The sequence below is a fragment of the Platalea leucorodia genome, assembly GCF_965183815.1.
Source record: "Platalea leucorodia genome assembly, contig: HAP1_HAP1_SCAFFOLD_497, whole genome shotgun sequence".
NCBI lineage: Eukaryota > Metazoa > Chordata > Aves > Pelecaniformes > Threskiornithidae > Platalea > Platalea leucorodia.
The window spans coordinates 15,799-35,037 of record NW_028121097.1 but is presented as its reverse complement, the minus strand read 5'-3'; the positions used below and the strand labels follow the sequence as shown (position 1 = coordinate 35,037).

Sequence of the window (19,239 nt, the reverse complement as noted above, 5' to 3'; positions counted from 1 at the left end):
CCAAATCCCCCCAAAAATGGGGCTGGGGGGGGGGGCCGGGTCACCCCAAAATGGGGCTGGGGGGGCCGAGTTACCCCAAAATGGGACTGGGGAGGGCCCAAGTCACCCCAAACCCCCCTAAAATGGGGCTGGGGGGGCCCCTGAATTACCCCAAATCCCCCCAAATGGGGCTGGGGGGCCCGAGTCCCCCGCGATGGGGCCGGGGGGGGGCGGCCCCCCCCCTAGCAAAGCGGTCGCTCCCCGGGCGCCCCCGACGGGCGCGGGGGGGTCCCCCACCCCCCCTGGGGAGCGGGGGCCGGGGGGGCGCCGAGCGCCCCCCCCGCGGGGGGTCCGGATCCCCCCCCCGGGGCTCAGCGCATGCGGGGGGGGTGGGGCGCGGGGGGGCCCCGGGGCGGGGGGGGCCAGGGGCGGGGGGGGGCGCGGGGGGGCTCAGAGGGGGTCGAGCATCGTCCGGGGGAGGGGGGGGGAGGGGGATGTGGGACGGGGGAGGGGGGCAGAGGATGGAGGGAAGGTGTGGGGCGGAGGAGGGAGGTGTGGGGCGGAGGATGGAGAAGGTGTGGGGCGGAGGGGGGAGGGAAGGTGTGGGGCGGAGGATGGAGGTGTGGGGCGGAGGATGGAGAAGGTGTGGGGCGGAGGGGGGAGGGAAGGTGTGGGGCGGAGGATGGAGAAGATGTGGGGCGGAGGGGGGGAGGTGTGGGGCGGAGGATGGAGAAGGTGTGGGGCGGAGGGGGGGAGGGAAGGTGTGGGGCGGAGGATGGAGAAGGTGTGGGGGCGGAGGGGGGAGGGAAGGTGTGGGGCGGAGGATGGAGGGTGTGGGGGCGGAGGATGGAGAAGGTGTGTGGGGCGGAGGATGGAGAAGGTGTGGGGCGGAGGATGGAGGTGCGGGGGGCTGCGGAGGGGCCCGGGGGGCTCTGGCCTGGGCGGCGGCGGGTCGGGCCGGGCCGGGCCGGCGGTGGGGCGCGGTGGGGCGCGGTGGGGCGGCGGGCGGCCGTGGGGCGGCGGCGGCGGCGGCTGCTGCAGCGGGAGGGGCGGGGGAGGGGGGGGAGGGGGCGGGGGAGGGCCTGCGGGGGGGAGGGGCGACGCCGCGACCCACGGGGGGGAACCCACGGACACCCCCGGCAGCCCCACCGGGGGAGCCGCGGGGACCCACGGAGACCCCCAGTGAGCCCCCACGGGGAGCCACAGAGACCCCCTGTGACCCATAGAGACCCACAGAGACCCACGGCAGCCCCACGGGGACGCCCAGGGACCCTCGGCAGCCCCACAGCAGCTCCCAGGGCCCCCCGGGACCCCCACAGCAGCACCCCCACTGCGACCCCCGTCCTGCCCCACGGCATCACCGTGCCCCACGTCCTGCCCCACAGACGCCCCATGGACCTGGGGGGGGCGGGTGTCACATCTCCAGCCCTCGCACGCCCCTCGTGCCCCACACGCGTGTGCAAGCAGCGGGGGCCGGCTCTGCCTGGAGCTCACCTGGGCCTCGATGGCGTGGGGACACGGGGACCCCGTGCAAGGGACGCAGGGACGAGAGCCCCGTGCAAGGGACACAGACGTCCCGTGCAAGGGACACAGACGTCTTGTGCAAGGGACGTGGGGACAAGAGCCCCGTGCAAGGGACGGATGCGTCCCGTGCAAGGGACGCAGGGACGAGAGCCCCGTGCAAGGGACACAGATGTCCCGTGCAAGGGACATGGGGACGAGAGCCCCGTGCAAGGGACACAGACGTCTTGTGCAAGGGACGCACGTGTCCCGTGCAAGGCACTAGGGGCCGCGCACGCCCCGTGCAAGGGACGCAGACGCCGCCTGCAAGGGACACGGGGCCACGTGCACCTCGTGCAAGGGACACGCGTGCCCCGTGCGAGGCACGAGGCCACACGCCCTTGTGCGAGGGCCCCGTGCAAGGGCCGCGCCCCCCGCGCCCCGCACTCACGGTCGTTGCAGACGGGGCCCCCGTACGAGGTCATGGTGCAGTCGCAGGTGAAGCCGTCCCACTGCTGCAGGCAGACGCCCTGGTTGGCGCACGACTCCTCCGTGCACGTCGTGCTGGGGCCTGCGGGCGCCGGCGTCACTGGGGTGCCCCCACCCCGGCCCCCGCCCTGCGTGTCCTCGTGCACCCCCCTGCACCCCTGTGCACCCCCAGCTGCTTTGGTGCACCCCTGTGCAACCCCGTGCACCCCCATTTGCCTTGGTGCACCCTCGTGCAATCCCATCTGCCTCTCTGCACCCTTGTGCAACCCCTGTGCACCCCCCTCTGCCTCTGTGCATCCCCACCTGCCTTGGTGCACCCCCGTGCACCCTCGTGCATCCCTGTGCACTTCCATCTGCCTCTGTGCACCCCTGTGCACCCTTGTACAACCCCCGTGCACCCCCAACTGCCTTGGTGCACCCCCGTGCACCCTTGTGCATCCCTGTGCAACCCCATCTGCCTCTGTGCACCCCCGTGCACCCCCCGCTGCCTTGGTGAATCCCCGTGCACCCCCGTGCACCCCCAACTGCCTTGGTGCACCCCTGTGCACCCCTGCACACCCCCATCTGCCTCGGTGCATCCCCGTGCAACCCTGTGCACTTCCATCTGCCTCTGTGCACCCCCGTGCACCCCCCGTGCACCCCCCGTACACCCCTGTGCACCCCTGCACACCCCCATCTGCCTCGGTGCATCCCCGTGCAACCCTGTGCACTTCCATCTGCCTCTGTGCACCCCCGTGCACCCCCCGTGCACCCCCCGTACACCCCTGTGCACCCCTGCACACCCCCATCTGCCTCGGTGCACCCCCGTGCACCCCCCGTACACCCCTGTGCACCCCTGCACACCCCCATCTGCCTCGGTGCATCCCCGTGCAACCCTGTGCACTTCCATCTGCCTCTGTGCACCCCCGTGCACCCCCCGTGCACCCCCCGTACACCCCTGTGCACCCCTGCACACCCCCATCTGCCTCGGTGCACCCCTGTGCAACCCCCGTGCACCCCTGTGCACCCCCATCTGCCCCTGCGCACGCACCCCACGTGCCCCGAGCACCCTCGGGTGCCCGTGTCCGGCCCCGCAGTCCCCTGGGCGCCCCGTGAGCACCCGCGCACCCTCGCCTGCCCTCGTGCACGCCCGTGAGTCTCTGGGCAGCCCCGTACCCCTCCTGCACCCCCGGGTCCCCCCCTGCACCCCCCTGCCCGCCCATGCACCCCTATGCACCCTCCTGCAGCCCCGTACCCCTCCTGCACCCCCGGGTCCCCCCCTGCACCCCCCTGCCCGCCCACGCACCCCTATGCACCCTCCTGCAGCCCCGTACCCCTCCTGCACCCCCGGGTCCCCCCCTGCACCCCCCTGCCCGCCCACGCACCCCTATGCACCCTCCTGCAGCCCCGTACCCCCTCTTGCACCCCTGTGCACCCTCCTGCACCCCCGTACCCCTTCCTGCACCCCCCTGCACCCTCCGACAGCCCTGTGCACCCTCCCGCTCCCTCCTGCGCCCCTGTGCGCCCTCCTGCACCCCCGTACCCCTTCCTGCACCCCCACGCACCCTCCTGTCCACCCGTGCACCCCCCTGTCCCACCTGCACCCTCCCGCAGCCCTGCGCACCCCCCTGTGCACCCCCGTGCCCCTTCTTACAGCCCCCTGCACCCTGCGCCCCTTCCCGCACCCCCTGCACCCCGCACCCCTTCCCGCACCCCCTTCCCGCCCCCCCTGCGCCCCCCTGCACCCCGCACCCCTTCCCGCACCCCCTGCACCCCGTGCCCCTTCCCGCACCCCCTGCACCCCTTCCCACACCGTGTCCCGCGCCCCTTCCCGCACCCCCTGCGCCCCCATACCCCTTCCTGCACCCCTGTGCACCCTCCTGCACCCCCTGCGCCCCTTCCCGCACCCCCTGCACCCCCTGCGCTCCGTGCCCCCCTGCACCCCGCACCCCTTCCCGCACCCCCTGCGCCCCTTCCCGCACCCCCTGCACCCTGCACCCCCTGCACCCCGCGCCCCTTCCCGCACCCCCTGCGCCCCTTCCCGCACCCTTTCCCGCGCCCCCCTGCACCCCGCACCCCTTCCCGCACCCCCTGCGCCCCTTCCCGCACCCCCTGCACCCTGCACCCCCTGCACCCCGCGCCCCTTCCCGCACCCCCTGCGCCCCTTCCCGCACCCTTTCCCGCGCCCCCCGCACCCCGCGCCCCTTCCCGCGCCCCGCGCGCTCACCGTCGCAGCCGCGCTGGACGTGGCCCACGCGGTGCAGCGCGTCGGCCAGGAGGTCGGGCAGGCGGCCGTTGAGGTCGAGGGAGGCCAGGCAGCCCTGGAAGCCCCCGCGCGAGGCCACCAGCTTGGGCAGCCGCCCCAGCAGCCCCTTGCTGACGCCCCCGATGTACAGCTCCCCTGGGGGGGCGGGGGGGTCACGCGGGGGCGCCCCCCGGCCGCGCCGCCATGGCTGCCTCCCCGCGCCCGCCTCCCCGCTTTGGGTGCCCCCCTGTAGGTACCTCTCCTGTGGGTGCCCCCCATGCGTGCATCTCTATAGGTACCCCCGTATGGGTGCTCCCCCACGGGTGCCTCCCCATCCACCCCCCTCCATGGGTGCTCCCCTATAGGTACCTCTCCTGTGGGTGCTCCCCTATAGGTACCTCTCCTGTGGGTGCCCCCCTATGCACGCATCTCTATAGGTACCCCCATATAGGTGCTCCCCCATGGGTGCCTCCCCATCCACCCCCCTCCATGGGTGCTCCCCTATAGGTACCTCTCCTGTGGGTGCCCCCCTATAGGTACCTCTCCTGTGGGTGCCCCCCTATGCATGCATCTCTATAGGTACCCCCATATAGGTGCTCCCCCATGGGTGCCTCCCCATCCACCCCCCTCCATGGGTGCTCCCCTATAGGTACCTCTCCTGTGGGTGCCCCCCTATAGGTACCTCTCCTGTGCGTGCCCCCTTTTCATGCATCTCTATGGGTGCCCCCCTATAGGTACCTCTCCCGTGGGCACTCCCCTATAGGTACCTCTCCTGTGGGTGCCCCCTTCTCACGCATCTCTATGGGTGCCCCCCTATAGGTACCTCTCCTGTGGGTGCCCCCCTATGCATGCATCTCTATAGGTACCCCCATATAGGTGCTCCCCCACGGGTGCCTCCCCATCCACCCCCCTCCATGGGTGCCCCCCTATAGGTACCTCTCCTGTGGGTGCCCCCCTATAGGTACCTCTCCTGTGGGTGCCCCCCTATGCACGCATCTCTATAGGTACCCCCATATAGGTGCTCCCCCATGGGTGCCTCCCCATCCACCCCCCTCCATGGGTGCTCCCCTATAGGTACCTCTCCCGTGGGCGCTCCCCTATAGGTACCTCTCCTGTGGGTGCCCCCTTCTCATGCATCCCCACAGGTGCCCCCCTATAGGTACCTCTGCTATAGGCACCCTTCCACGCACGCATCCCCACGGGTGCCCCCCCATAGGTACCTCTCCTGTGGGTGCCCCCTTCTCACGCATCTCTATGGGTGCCCCCCATAGGTACCTCTCCTGTGGGTGCCCCCCTATGCATGCATCTCTATGGGTGCCCCCCTGTAGGTGCTCCCCCCCAGGGTGCCCCCGCGCCCCGCGGCCGCCCCGCTCACCCTTGAGGTCGAGGTTGCGGGCGCCCTGGCCGTGCTGGGTGACGGGGCGCCCGTCCACCCGCAGCCCGTGCAGGGTGCCCCCCTCCCGGGCCACCGACACCTCGTGCCAGCGCCCGTCGTGCAGCGGCTGCTCCGAGTTCCCCTTCATCAGCGAGGGGCCGTCCCCCAGGTCGAAGACGTAGTGGATGTACCTGGGGGGGCGGGGCCTCAGCCGGGGGGCGGGGCCTGATGGGGCGGGGCCCGATGGGGCGGGGCCCTGGGCCAAGGCGGGGCGGGGCCGGAGGCTCGGTGGGCTCCATGGGGAGGGGTCCCCCAGGTCCCCAGGGGGTCACGGGGTCTCCAGGGGGGTCAGGAGGTCCCCAGGGTCCCCAGGACCCCCCCCATGTCCCCGTGGTCCCCAAGGTCCTAACGAGGTTCAGGAGATCCCCAGGGTCCCCCTGGTGTCCCCAAGGTCCCCAAGGTCCTAACGAGGTTCAGGAGGTCCCCAGGACCCCCCCAGGTGGTCCCCAAAGTCCTAATGAGGTTCAGGAGGTCCCCAAGGTCCTCAACATCTTATGAAGTTTAGGAGGTCCCCAAGGTCCCCAGGACCCCCCCCCCCCATGTCCCCAGGTGGTCCCCAAGGTCTGAGGAGGTTCAGGAGGTCCCCAGGACCCCCCTGGTGTTACCAGAGTCCTCAAGGACCTAACGAGGTTCAGGAGGTCCCCAAGGTCCTCAACATCTTATGAAGTTTAGGAGGTCCCCAAGGTCCCCAGGAGCCCCCCCCCCATGTCCCCAGCTGGTCCCCAAGGTCCTAATGAGGTTCAGGAGGTCCCCAAGGTCCCCAAGACCCCCCTGGTGTCCCCAAGGTCCTCAAGAACCTAATGAGGTTCGGGAGGTCCCCAAGGTCCTACAAAGGTTAGGAGGTCCCCAAGGTCCCCAGGAGCCCCCCCCCCCATGTCCCCAGGTGGTCCCCAAGGTTCAGGAGGTCCCCGAGGTCCTCGGGACCTCCCGCTCGCCCCCCGGGGACGCGCCCTCACCCCTTAACGAGCTCGACGACGAGGAAGTCGTTGCCGTTGCCGCTGTTGAAGAGGATGAGGCCGTCGGGCGCCGTGGTCTTGAACTGGAAGAAGAGGTGCATGGAGGCGTAGGCCTGGAGCGTGGCCAGCGCCACGTAGGAGCCGCGACCGCGGAAGGCCACCGGGTCGGCCACGATGGTCCGGCGGCCGAAGCGGGCGTTGAGCTCGCAGGAGCTGATGTCCCCGTTCTTGCAGAGGTCCAGGTAGGGCAGCCCGTTGAAGAGGAGCCCGCTCAAGTGACCCAAGAAGTTGGAGGGCACCACGGCCAGGAAGCGCCGCTCCGTCACGATGCCCGTCTCGATGTTGTGGAACTCCAGGCGGGTGTGGGCGCCCGACATCTGCCCTGCGGGGGGGCAGCGGGGGCGGTGGGTGTCCCCGTGCACCCGCACCCCCCGGCCCCGTGCACCCGAGCACCCACGGCCCCGCAGCCCATTGCACCGCATCCCCGTGGACCTGAGCACCCACGCACCCGCGTCCCCACGGACCTACAACCCATCGCGCCACGTCCCCGTGGACCTGCAGCCCATCGCACCGTGTCCCTGCGGACCTGAGCACCCACGCACCCACGTCCCCATGGACCTACAACCCATTGCACTGCGTTCCTGTGGACCTGAGCGCCCACGTCCCCACGTGCCGCGTCCTTGTGTTCCTGCAGCCCGTTGCACCGTGTCCCTATGGACCTGAGCACCCACGTCCCCGTGCACCCATGTCCCCGTGCACCTACAACCTGTCGCGCCACGTCCCCATGGACCTACAACCCATTGCGCCACGTCCCTGTGGACCTGAGCACCCGCGTCCCCACGTGCCGCATCCTTGTGTTCCTGCAGCCCGTTGCACCGTGTCCCTATGGACCTGAGCACCCACGTCCTCGTAGACCTGCAGCCTATTGCACTGCATCCCCGTGGACCCGAGTACCTGCGTCCCCACGCACCCACGTCCCCACAACCCATTGCGCCACGTCCCTGCGGACCTGAGCACCCGCGTCCCCACGTGCCGCGTCCTTGTGTTCCTGCAGCCCGTTGCACCGTGTCCCTATGGACCTGAGCACCCACGTCCCCGTGCACCCACGTCCCCGTGCACCTACAACCCATTGCGCCACGTCCCTGTGGACCTGAGCACCCGCATCCCCATGCACCCACGTCCCCGTGGACCTACAACCCATTGCACTGCGTCCCCGTGGACCTGAGCACCCGCGTCCCCACGCACCTACAACCCATTGCACCGCGTCCCCGTGGACCTGCAGCCCCACGCGCCGCGTCCCCAAGCAGCCAAGCCCTCGCAGACCCTGGGCGCCCGCGTCCCCGTGCCCACGGCCCCCGCGGATCCGTGCACCCGTCGCCACGCGGCCCCGCGCCCCCGTCCCCGCGCGCGGGCACCTTCGACGGTGACGTTGTCGACGGAGAGCTGGAGGCTGCGCCCGCGCCGCACGACCCGCACCGTGTGCCACTCGTTGTCGTCCAGCTTCTGCCCCGCGAAGAGGGTCTCGGGGCCCTTGCCTGGGGGGCGGGGGTCAGCCGGGCCGCACCGCGACACCGGGTGACACCGGGCGCCGCCGGGTGACACCGCGGCACCGGGCACGGCCGGGTGACGCCACGCACGCGTCTGCAAACGCCCCGTGCAAACACGCGCACGCCCCCCTGCCAACAGCGTGCACGCAGACGCGCGCTCCCCTAAACGTCGCGCACGGCTACAAACACCGCGCGCACGCACGCACCCCGCGAGCAAACACCGCGCACGCCCCCCCGAAGCACCACGCACACGCTCCGAACACCGCACACGCGCACGCTCCCCTAAATGTTGCGCGCACACCTGCAAACAGCATGCACACACGTGCACCCCCTAAACGTTGCACGTGCACGCCCGCAAACACCGCGCGCACACCCCTAAACACCATCTGTGCGCACACACCCCCCAGCCCTGCACGCTTGCACACCCCTAAACACCGTACGCGCACACCTGCAAACGCCGCACACCCTGCGCACGCCCCCCAGGCTGTGCGCACTCACACCCCTAAAGCCTCGCACGCCCGCCAACACCGTGCACACGCACCCCCGAGCGGCGAGCACGCCAACACACACCTACAAACTTTGGGCGCACCCGCCCGTGCGCAGAGCGTGCAAACACCGCGCACGCACACCTGCGGCCGCAGACACGCTCAGGGCCTGCACGCGCACCCACGCACCGTGCTGTTTGCACATGCAACCTGCAAGCACCGTGCACGCGCACCCCAGCGGCCCGCGAGCGCTGCGCGTGCACACGCGCACCCCCTTGCACGCACACCCGCGTGCACACCCCCCACCGCCCCCAGCCCTGCAGGGGACACGGGGACGCGCACGAACCGGGGGACACGGGGAGGGAACGGGGGTGGTGCATGCGGGGGGGTGGGGTGCACACATGCGTCCATGCACAGCTGCTGCACGTGTCTGCGCACAACTGCAGTGCGTGCGCACGTGTGTGCACAGCTGTAGCGTGCGTGTATTTGTGTCTGTGCACAGCCACAGAGCGTGCGTGCACGTGTGTCTGCACAGCTGCAGCGCGTGTGGATGCGTGTGCGCGCGCCCATGTACAGCTGCAGTGCGTGTGCATGCGTGTGCACAGCTGTAGCGTGTGTGCACGTGTGTCTGCACAGCTGCAGTGCGTGTGGATGCGTGTGCGCGCGCCCATGTACAGCTGCAGTGCGTGCGCATGCGTGTGCAGAGCTGTAGCGTGTGGGCACGTGTGTCTGCACAGCTGCAGTGCGTGTGGATGCGTGTGCGCGCGCCCATGTACAGCTGCAGTGCGTGTGCATGCATGTGTACCCGTGCACGGCTGCGGAACATGGGCCCATGTGCGTGCACACGTGTGCGTGTCCGCGTGCGTGTGCATGGCCTGTGCGAGCACGCGTGTGCTCCCGCCCCCCCCCCAGGACCCCTCCCCTCGGGTAGGAGACCCCGGACGCCTGGGCCCCGGGGGGGAAGGGGGGTCTGGGGGGGGGGGAGGGGGGGTCCCGGATGCCTGGGCCCCGGGGGGGGGAAGGGGGGGTCTAGGGGGGGGGGGAGGGGGGGGTCCTGGATGCCTGGGCCCCGGGAGGGGGAGGGGGGTCCGGGGGGGATCCCTCCTGCATGGGGGGGGGGGGCAGCGGGACAGGGCTGCCCTCGTGTGCCACGTCCCCTCGCACGGGGACCCCCCGCTCACCTGCGTCCGCAGCCGGCCGTCGCACGCCGGGTCTGGGCACGCGTGTCGCACGCGGGTGCATCCCACCACCGCCACGCACCCACGTGTGTCCTCGTGACACCCCCCCAGGACAGCCGCTGCGCACGCCAGCGAGTGTGAAACACTAGGCCTTGCACACGCATGTGCGTTTGTGCCCCCCCCAGCCCCTGCACACGCGTGTGACAGCAGCCGCCGCCCGCGTCCCTGCCCCCGTGTCGCACCCCTGACACACGCGTGTGCCCCCGGGGGGCGGGGCTGAGCCTTACCTGCACACACGCGTGCCCTGCCCTGCACATGCGTGTGCGCGGCCGTGTCCTCGTGTGACCCTGGGCGTGCGCAGTGAACCCAGGCAGCTGGGGGGGGGGGGGGGGGGGGGGGGGCAGACCCCCAGAGGGGCCCAGGCATTTGGGGGGGGGGGTCAGACCCTATAGGGGCCCAGGCATTTGGGGGGGGTCAGACCCTATAGGGGCCCAGGCATTTGGGGGGGGGGGTCAGGCCCTATAGGGGCCCAGGCATTTGGGGGGGGGGGGGGTCAGGCCCTATAGGGGCCCAGGCGTCCGGGGTGGGGGGGTCAGACCCTATAGGGGCCCAGGCATTTGGGGGGGGGGGGGGGTCAGACCCTATAGGGGCCCAGGCATTTGGGGGGGGGGGGGTCAGGCCCTATAGGGGCCCGGGGGGTACCCGGGCACGGGGGGGTGGGGGGCACACACTTACTGGGGTGGCAGCCCACGCGCACGCAGTCTGGGGAGAGAAGAGAGCAGGATCAGGCCCTTCGGAGGCGCAGCCGGTGTCACCGCCCCGGGGACGAGGGGGGGCGGCCGGGACGGGGGGTGCGAGGTGCCAGCGGGGACGGGACTGGGACAGGATGGGGACCGGGACTGGGATGGGACTGGGACAGGATGGAGATGGAGACTGGGACGGGACTGGGACAGGATGGGGACCGGGACTGGGATGGGACTGGGACAGGATGGAGATGGAGACTGGGATGGGACTGGGACAGGATGGGGACTGGGACTGGGACGGGACTGGGACAGGATGGGGACCGGGACTGGGATGGGACTGGGACTGGGATGGGGACCGGGACTGGGATGGGACTGGGACAGGATGGAGATGGAGACTGGGATGGGACTGGGACAGGATGGGGACTGGGACTGGGATGGGACTGGGACAGGATAGGGACCGGGACTGGGATGGGAATAGGACGGGATGGGGACCAGGACTGGGATGGGGACGGGAATAGGATGGGACTGGGACAGGGCTGGGATGGGGACAGGGCTGGGGACTGGGATCGGGATGGAGATGGGGACCGGGAGCGGGATGGGACTGGGATGGGATGGAGATGGGGACCGGGACCAGGACTGGGAGAGGATGGGGACCAGGACTGGGATGGGACTGGGACAGGAATAGGATGGGATGGGGACCAGGATGGGAATAGGATGGGACTGGGACAGGGCTGGGATGGAGATGGGGACCGGGACTAGGACGGGACAGGGAGAGGGCTGGGATGGGGACCAGGACGGGGATTGGGATGGAGATGGGGACCGGGACCAGGACTGGGATGGGAATCGGATGGGACTGGGACAGGGAGTGGGATGGAGACCGGGACTGGGACAGGATGGGGGACTGGGAATGGGATGGGAATAGGATGGGATGGGGACCAGCGCTGGGATGGGACTGGGACGGGCACCTGGGCTGTGCCGGGGGGGTCTGGGGGTCTCGGGGGGTGGAGGCACCTCGCAGGGGGATCCCGGCCACCTGGCAGGGCCCAGCCCGGGGGGGGGCACGGGGGATCCCGGGGGATCCGGGGGGATCCGGCGCCCCAGGGCTGGGCCCCCCCTCGTCAACCGCTGCGGGGCGGGGTGGGGGCAAACACGCCGGGACCCGGGGGGGGCCCCGATCCCACAGGGGGGGGCCCCAACCCTGCAGAGGGGCTGCAGCCCCATGGGGGGGTCCCCAGTGCTGTGGGGCTGCAGGGGGGACCCCAGCCCCATGGGGGGATCCCCAAACCTGGGGGGATCCCCAGTACCATCCAGGGGTCCCCGACCCCTTGGGGGGCCCCCAGTGCTGTGGGGCTGCAGGGGGGACCCCCAACCCCCTGGGGGGTCTCCAACACCACTGGGGGGTCCCCGACCCCACAAAGGACCTGCAGCCCCACGGGGGTCTGCCCACAAGGGACGGGGCTGCAGGGGGGATCCCCGATCCCTCGGGGGGATCCCCAGCCCCTCGGGGGGTCCCGGCGCCATGCCCCAAGCGGCAGCGGGGGGGTCACGAAGGCTCCAAACCCGGGGGGGGGGGGGGGGGGGGGAGGGACCTGGGGGGGATGCGGGTGCCCGAGTCGGCTCCGGTGCCGGGGGTCCCAGGTGCCTGGGTTTGGGGGGGCCCAGAAGCACCATGGGGGTAGGGTGCCGTCTGGGGTCTCGGGAGGGATTTTGGGGACCTGGGCACCGTTTTGGGGCCACAGGCATCATTTGGGGACCATTTTGGGGCCACGGGCGCTGACTTGAGCGCCGTTTTGGGCACAGCTTTGGGGTCCCAGGCACCGACTGGAGCATCACTTTGGGGATCGTTTTGGGGACCTGGGCACCGTGTTGGGGTCCCAGGCACCGACCGGAGCATCATTTTGGGGATCGTTTTGGGGACCTGGGCACCGTGTTGGGGTCCCAGGCACCGACTGGAGCATCACTTTGGGGATCGTTTTGGGGACCTGGGCACCGTGTTGGGGTCCCAGGCACCGACTGGAGCATCACTTTGGGGATCGTTTTGGGGACCTGGGCACCGTTTTGGGGTCCCAGGCACCGACCGGAGCATCATTTTGGGGATCGTTTTGGGGTCCCGGGCATCAACTTGAGCATCGCTTCGGGGACGGGTTTGGGATCACGAGAACCGACTCGGGCACCGTTTCGGGGCGCCGGGCATGACTTGGGGGACCGTTTCGGGGCCCGGGGGGTGCCGGGGGGCTCACCCAGGTTGACGGTGAGCTTCATGCGCCCCCCGTCCAGCTCGAGGCGCAGGGTGTCGGCCGACTGGCGGGAGGTGGTGGCCAGGACCAGGCCGTAGGCGCGGGGCGACATGAAGCGCAGGGCCACGTCCTCCGCCTCCGTCTGCGCCGCCCCCGGCACCAGGACCTTCAGGTACATGCTGCCGTCGTAGCTCAGCACCGCCGCCTCTGCGGGGGGACCCCCGTCACCACGGAGCCGGGCGGGCGGGGGGCACCCCCACCCCCAGGGGACCCGGGCGTCCCAGTACCCCCGCTTCGCCGGGGGACCCAGGCGTTCAGGGGACCCCCAGGCACCTGGGCACCCTCCCCTGCATCGGGGGGGACCCCAGGCATCCAAGGGGGGGTCCCCTCCCTAGGGGCTGCCCCCCAACCCCCTGGGGGGACCCAGGCATCCGGGGGGGCACCCAGGCACCCCCTTCCCCAAGGGTCCCAGGCACCCGGGTGTCCCCTTTGCCACGGCCGCCCCCCGGGGGACCCGGGCGTCCGGGGGCACCCGGATGCTCCCACCTCTCCCTGGGGCACCCCCAGGCATCCGGGTGCCCCCTTCCCCAGGGGTCTCAAGTGCCTGGGGACCCCCTCCCCAGGGCTGCCCCCCCCGGGGGCCCCGGGCGCCCACGGGGGGCTGCCACCCACCGGTCTCGCAGCGGGGTCCCAGGTAGCCGGTGCCGAGGCAGTCGCAGATGAAGCGGTTCCAGCCCTCGCGGCAGAGCCCCCCGTTGCGGCAGGGCCCGCTGGCGCAGTGCCGGGGGGGCTCGCGGGCGCAGAAGGGGGTGACCCCCGGGGCGGCCTGGGCCTCCGCCAGCCGCCGCACGTCCTGGCTGCGGCCGTTGACGAAGAGGTCGCGGACGCAGCCCACGTAGCCGTAGCGCAGAAAGGCCGTCCAGAGCTCGGGGGGCAGCGGGGGGCCCGGCCGCCCCTCGGGGAGCCCCCCCAGGTAAAGCTCCGAGTCCAGGTCCAGCACCTCGCTCTCGCCGCTCGCCAGGAAGGGGGTGCTGCGGCTGTTCACCGACACCGAGCCTGGGGGGACGGCAGGGGACGTTGGGGTGCACGGCGCCGCGGGGGGACACGGGGGTGCAACGGCACCGGGGGGGCACCAGGGGACACGAGCGGGTGGCACCATGGGGACACCAGGGGACACGGGGGTGCAGGGCACCATGGGGACACGGGGGGACACTGGGGGTGCAGGGGGTGCAGAGCACCATGGGGGCACCAGGGGACACTGGGGGTGCAGGGGGTGCACGGCACCGTGGGGGCACCAGGGGACACTGGGGGTGCAGGGGGTGCACGGCACCATGGGGACACAGGTGGGTGGCACCATGGGTCACCAGGGGACATGGGGGTGCAGAGCACCATGGGGACACCAGGGGACACGAGTGGGTGGCACCATGGGGACACGGAGGGACACTGGGGGTGCAGGGGGTGCACGGCACCGTGGGGACACCAGGGGACACGGGCGGGTGGCACCATGGGGACACCAGGGGTCATGGGGGGACACTGGGGGTGCACGGCACCGTGGGGACGCAGGGATGCACGGCACCACGGGGGGACAACAGGGACACGCGGCCACACACGGCATCACCGGGCGCACGGGGACACGGGCACCGCGGGGGCTCCAGGGCCGCCCCGCGCACACCCACCCCCGCCGTGCACAGACCCGCGGGCGCCATTTGCACGCGTGCAAACCCCCACGCACAGACGCCCTTTGCACCCGCCACCCCTCTGCGCGCCAACACCCTTGCACACCTGCAACCCCCCCGTGCACGCGCCCCACTTGCACTCTGCCCTCTCCGTGCACAAACACCCCCGCAGGTGTGCAAACCCCCACGAACGCAACCTTTGCGCCCACCTCTCACCCTTGCACACCTGCGAACCCTCCATACATGCAGCCGGTTTGCACCCACCGCCTCTCCGTGCACCAACACCCTTGCGTGCTTGCAAACCCTCCCTGCACCCACACCCCCTTGCACGCCTCCAGACCCCCCGTGCGCACACACCCCCCTGCACGCCTCCAGAACAACTGTGCACACCCACACCCTCGCATGCCTCCAGACCCCCCGTGCACACCCACACCGTCACACGCCCACAGTCGCACGCCTCCAGACCCCCCGTGCACGCCCACACCGTCGCACGCCCACGCCGTCGCACGCCTCCAGACCCCCCATGCATGCCCACACTGTCGCACGCCTCCAGACCCACCATGCACACACACACCGTCGCACGCCCACGCCGTCGCACGCCTCCAGACCCCCCATGCATGCCCACACTGTCGCACGCCTCCAGACCCCCCGTGCACGCCCACACCGTCGCATGCCCACGCCGTCGCACGCCTCCAGACCCCCCGTGCATGCACACACCGTCGCACGCCCACGCCGTCGCACGCCTCCAGACCCCCCGTGCATGCACACCGTCGCACGCCCACGCCGTTGCACGCCTCCGGACCCCCCATGCACGCACACCGTCGCACGCCCACGCCGTCGCACGCCTCCGGGCCCCCCGTGCACGCCCACACCGTCGCACGCCTCCAGACCCCCCGTGCATGCACACACCGTCGCACGCCCACGCCGTCGCACGCCTCCGGACCCCCCGTGCACGCACCCCTTTGCCCCCGCCCCTCGGCCCTCGCCCCCTCACCTTTCCTCCCGTCCCGCTGCACGTCCACGTGGCACCACTCGCCGTCGGTGACCTTGCGGGCGCTGGCGCGCACCTTGATGCCGCCGGAGCCCATGTCCAGCAGCAGGTAGAGGTGCCCGTCCAGCAGCTCCAGGGCGAAGTAGTCGGGCCGGGGGTGGCCGGGGCCCTGCGGCCGCCCCTGGGCGAAGAGCAGGAGCCCGTTGGCTTCGGTGGTTCGGAAGTCGAAGGAGACGGAGCCGGCGCGCGCCGCCTGCCAGGCCGGCAGCGTCAGGAAGGCCTGAGGCGTCCCGAAGGTGACGGGCTCCAGCGCGGCCACGGCCTCGCAGCGGAAGAGCAGGGCCCCGTGCAGCGTCACCCGCCCGTCGCCCTCCTGCGCCAGGCGCGACAGCTCCAGCTTGAAGTCGTTGTTCTTGTAGACCACCTGGGGGGAAGGGGCGTCCCGTGGGCACCCCCGTCCCGCTGCGCCCCGTGGCCCCGTGCGCCCACGTCCCTGCGCCCGCCGTGGCCCCGTGTCTCCGTGCCCCCATGCGCCCCCCGTCCCTCCGCACCCCCCGTCCCCGTGTCTCCAGTGTCCTCGTGCCCACCGTGGCCCTGTGTCCCCATGTCCCCATGCACCCCGGGTCCCCACACACCCCGGTGTCCTTGTGCCCACTGTGGCCCTGTGTCCCCATGTCCCCATGCACCCCGGGGCTCCGTGCCCCCATGCACCCCATGTCCCTGTGTCCCTGTGTCCCCATGCATCCTATGTCCCCATGCACCCCGGTGCTCTGTGTCCCCAAGCACCCTGGTGCTCCACGTCCCTGTGTCCCCATGCACGTGTCCCCAAGGCACCCCACGTCCCCAGGCACCCCATGATGTCCCCATGCACCCCACGTCCCTGTGTCCCCATGCACCCCAGTGCTCCATATCCCCACGCACCCCATGATGTCCCCGTGCACCCCATGTCCCTGTGTCCCCATGCTCCCCGGTGCTCCGTGCCCCCACGCACCCCATGATGTCCCCGTGCACCCCATGTCCCTGTGTCCCTGTATCCCCATGCATCCTATGTCCCCATGCACCCCAGTGCTCTACCTCCCCGAGCACCCCGTGTCCCCATGCACCCCATGTCCCCCATGTCCCCCACGATGCCCCATGCACCCCATGTCCCTGTGTCCCCATGCACCCCATGATGTCCCCATGTCCCTGTGCACCCCATGATGTCCCCGTGCACCCCATGCTCCCCATGACGTCCCCATGCACCCCATGATGTCCCCGTGCACCCCGTGCACCCCATGATGTCCCCGTGCACCCCATGATGTCCCTGTGTCCCCGTGCTCCCCATGACATCCCCATGCGCCCCATGTCCCCATGTCCCCGTGCTCCCCAGTGCTCCATGTCCCCATGCACCCCATGATGTCCCCATGCTCCCCATGACATCCCCATGCACCCCAGTGCTCCATGTCCCCGTGCGCCCCATGATGTCCCCGTGCACCCCATGTCCCTGTGTCCCCACGCACCCCATGATGTCCCCATGCACCCCATGTCCCCACGCACCCCATGATGTCCCCGTGCGCCCCATGATGTCCCCGTGCACCCCATGTCCCTGTGTCCCCACGCACCCCATGATGTCCCCATGCACCCCATGTCCCCACGCACCCCATGATGTCCCCGTGCGCCCCATGTCCCTGTGTCCCCATGCTCCCCAGTGCTCCATGTCCCCGTGCACCCCATGATGTCCCCGTGCACCCCACGACGCCCCCGCGCCCCCGCCCCGGCGCTCACGTCCTTGAGGCAGCCCATGAAGTTGTTGCTGACGGGGGAGCCGGGGAGGTCGGCGGTGTTGGGGGACCCCCCCACGTAGAAGAAGTCGTCGGAGCCCAGCATGGTGTAGTCCTCCTGCGTGTACCCCGTCGTCGTCAGGATCCCGTCCACCGAGATCGTCACCTGCGGCACGAGCGCGCCCGGCCTCAGCGGGGGCCCCCGCCCGCCCGCCGCAGCCATTTCTGTGTCTGGGGAGGGGGACCCCAAAAGGGGCGGGGGGGACCCCAAAAGGGGCGGGGGGGGACGACCCGGGAGGCTGGGAGTGATTATGGGGGGGGCAGTGAGGGGTAATAGGGACGATGGGGGGGCAAAGGGGGGGCAAGGGGGGACAGTAGGGACGATGGGAGGCAAAGGGGGGCAATAGGGACAATGGGGGGGCAAAGGGGGGCAATAGGGGGCAAAGGGGACGATGGGGGGGCAGTGAGGGGCAATAGGGACGATGGGGGGCAAAAGGGGGGCAAGGGGGGGCAATAGGGATGATGGGAGGCAAAGGGGGGCAATAGGGACGATGGGGGGCCAATAGGGGACGATGGGGGGGCAAAGGGGGACAAGGGGGGGCGACAGGGATGATGGGGGGCAGTGAGAGCCAATAGAAACGATGGGGGGCAAAGGGGGGGGCAATAGGGATGATGGGGGGCAATGGGGGGCGATAGGGATGATGGGGGGGCAAAAGGGGGACAAGGGGGGGCGATAGGGATGATGGGGGGCAGTGAGGGGCAACAGAAACGATGGGGGGCAATGGGGGGCAATAGGGATGATGGGGGGCAATGGGGGGCGATAGGGACGATGGGGGGCAATGGGGGGGGCAAAAGGGGGACAAGGGGGGGACAAGGGGCAATGGGGACGGGGGGGCGATGGGGGAATAGGATGGGGGACAACGGGGGGCAGGAGGAGGCGATGGGGGGGCAAAGGGGCCGTAATGGGGGGGCAACAGGGGCAGCAGCGGGGGGGGGAGGGGCGGGGGGGGTCTGGGGGGCGCCTGGGGGGCAGCGGCACCCACGGGGCGGGGGGGGGGGGGGGGTCCCAAGGGTGCCCCTGGGCACAGATACGGGACCCGGCTGGGTGCCGGGGGGGGCGGGGACCCCCCAGCTCCTGCCGCCCCCCCCCACCACCCCCCCGGGGTCCCCTCGCCCCCCACCTACCCGCCTCCTCCCTGCGGGGACCCCGGCGTGCGGGACCCCGGCGTGCGGGACCCCCCCTCCGGCTGCGGCCCCGGCCCTTCGCCGCCTCTTCCTCCTCCTCCTCCTCCTCCGGGCCCAGCCGCGCCCGGGGGCTCGCGGGGGCTCGTTAGGGCTCGCGGGGGCTCGTTAGGGCTCGTTAGGGCTCGTTAGGGCTCGTTAGGGCTCATTAGGGCTCGTTAGGGCTCGCGGGGGCTCGTTAGGGCTCGCGGGGGCTCATTAGGGCTCATTAGGGCTCATTAGCGGCAGGTGAGGAGGCGCCCCCGCCCCTGAGTGCCCGCACCTGGGGGGCGCAGCCCGGGCGCCGGGGCCCCCCGAGGGTCTGGGGTCCCCCGAGGGTCTGCACCCCCCAAAGCCCCCCGTGACCCCGGCGCCCGGGGCCCCCCCAATCCCCCCTTCCCCCCCCCCCCCCGAGCCCCCCAGGGCGGCCGTGGGGACGGGGGGGCCCTGGGGGACCGAAGGGACGGGGGGGCGATGGGGACAGGGGGGCGATGGGGTGGCCCTGGGGGACATGGGGGGGACGGGGGGTCTCTGGGGGACCTAAGGGACATGGGGATGGGTGATGATGGGGTGGCCCTGGGGGACATGGGGACGGGGGGGCAATGGGGACAGGGGGGCGATGGGGTGGCCCTGGGGGACACGGGGACGAGGGGACATGGGGACAGGGTGGCCCTGGGGGACAAGGGGAGGGGGTGACGATGGGGTGGCCCTGGGGGACCTAAGGGACATGGGGAGGGGGTGACGATGGGGATGATGGGGATGGGGTGGCCCTGGGGAACAAGGGGAGGGGGTGGCCCTAAGGGACAAGGGGAGGGGGT

General features: G+C 71.4%; 1 protein-coding gene across 1 annotated transcript in view; it reads right to left on the bottom strand.

Moving 5' to 3' along the window:
• Positions 1 to 1,930: 1,930 nt before the first annotated feature.
• Positions 1,931 to 19,239, bottom strand: part of LOC309604236 (neurexin-2-like) — a gene marked incomplete at both ends in the record, with an annotated part of 31,408 nt that continues 14,099 nt past the window's right edge. The window contains 10 exons of the mRNA XM_082339166.1: positions 1,931 to 2,050; positions 4,175 to 4,348; positions 5,568 to 5,758; positions 6,584 to 6,965; positions 7,999 to 8,118; positions 10,529 to 10,555; positions 12,777 to 12,980; positions 13,446 to 13,829; positions 15,444 to 15,864; positions 17,205 to 17,366. Of these exons, the coding sequence (XP_082195292.1) occupies positions 1,931 to 2,050; positions 4,175 to 4,348; positions 5,568 to 5,758; positions 6,584 to 6,965; positions 7,999 to 8,118; positions 10,529 to 10,555; positions 12,777 to 12,980; positions 13,446 to 13,829; positions 15,444 to 15,864; positions 17,205 to 17,366 (2,185 nt within the window). The remainder of the gene's footprint in view (positions 2,051 to 4,174; positions 4,349 to 5,567; positions 5,759 to 6,583; positions 6,966 to 7,998; positions 8,119 to 10,528; positions 10,556 to 12,776; positions 12,981 to 13,445; positions 13,830 to 15,443; positions 15,865 to 17,204; positions 17,367 to 19,239) is intronic.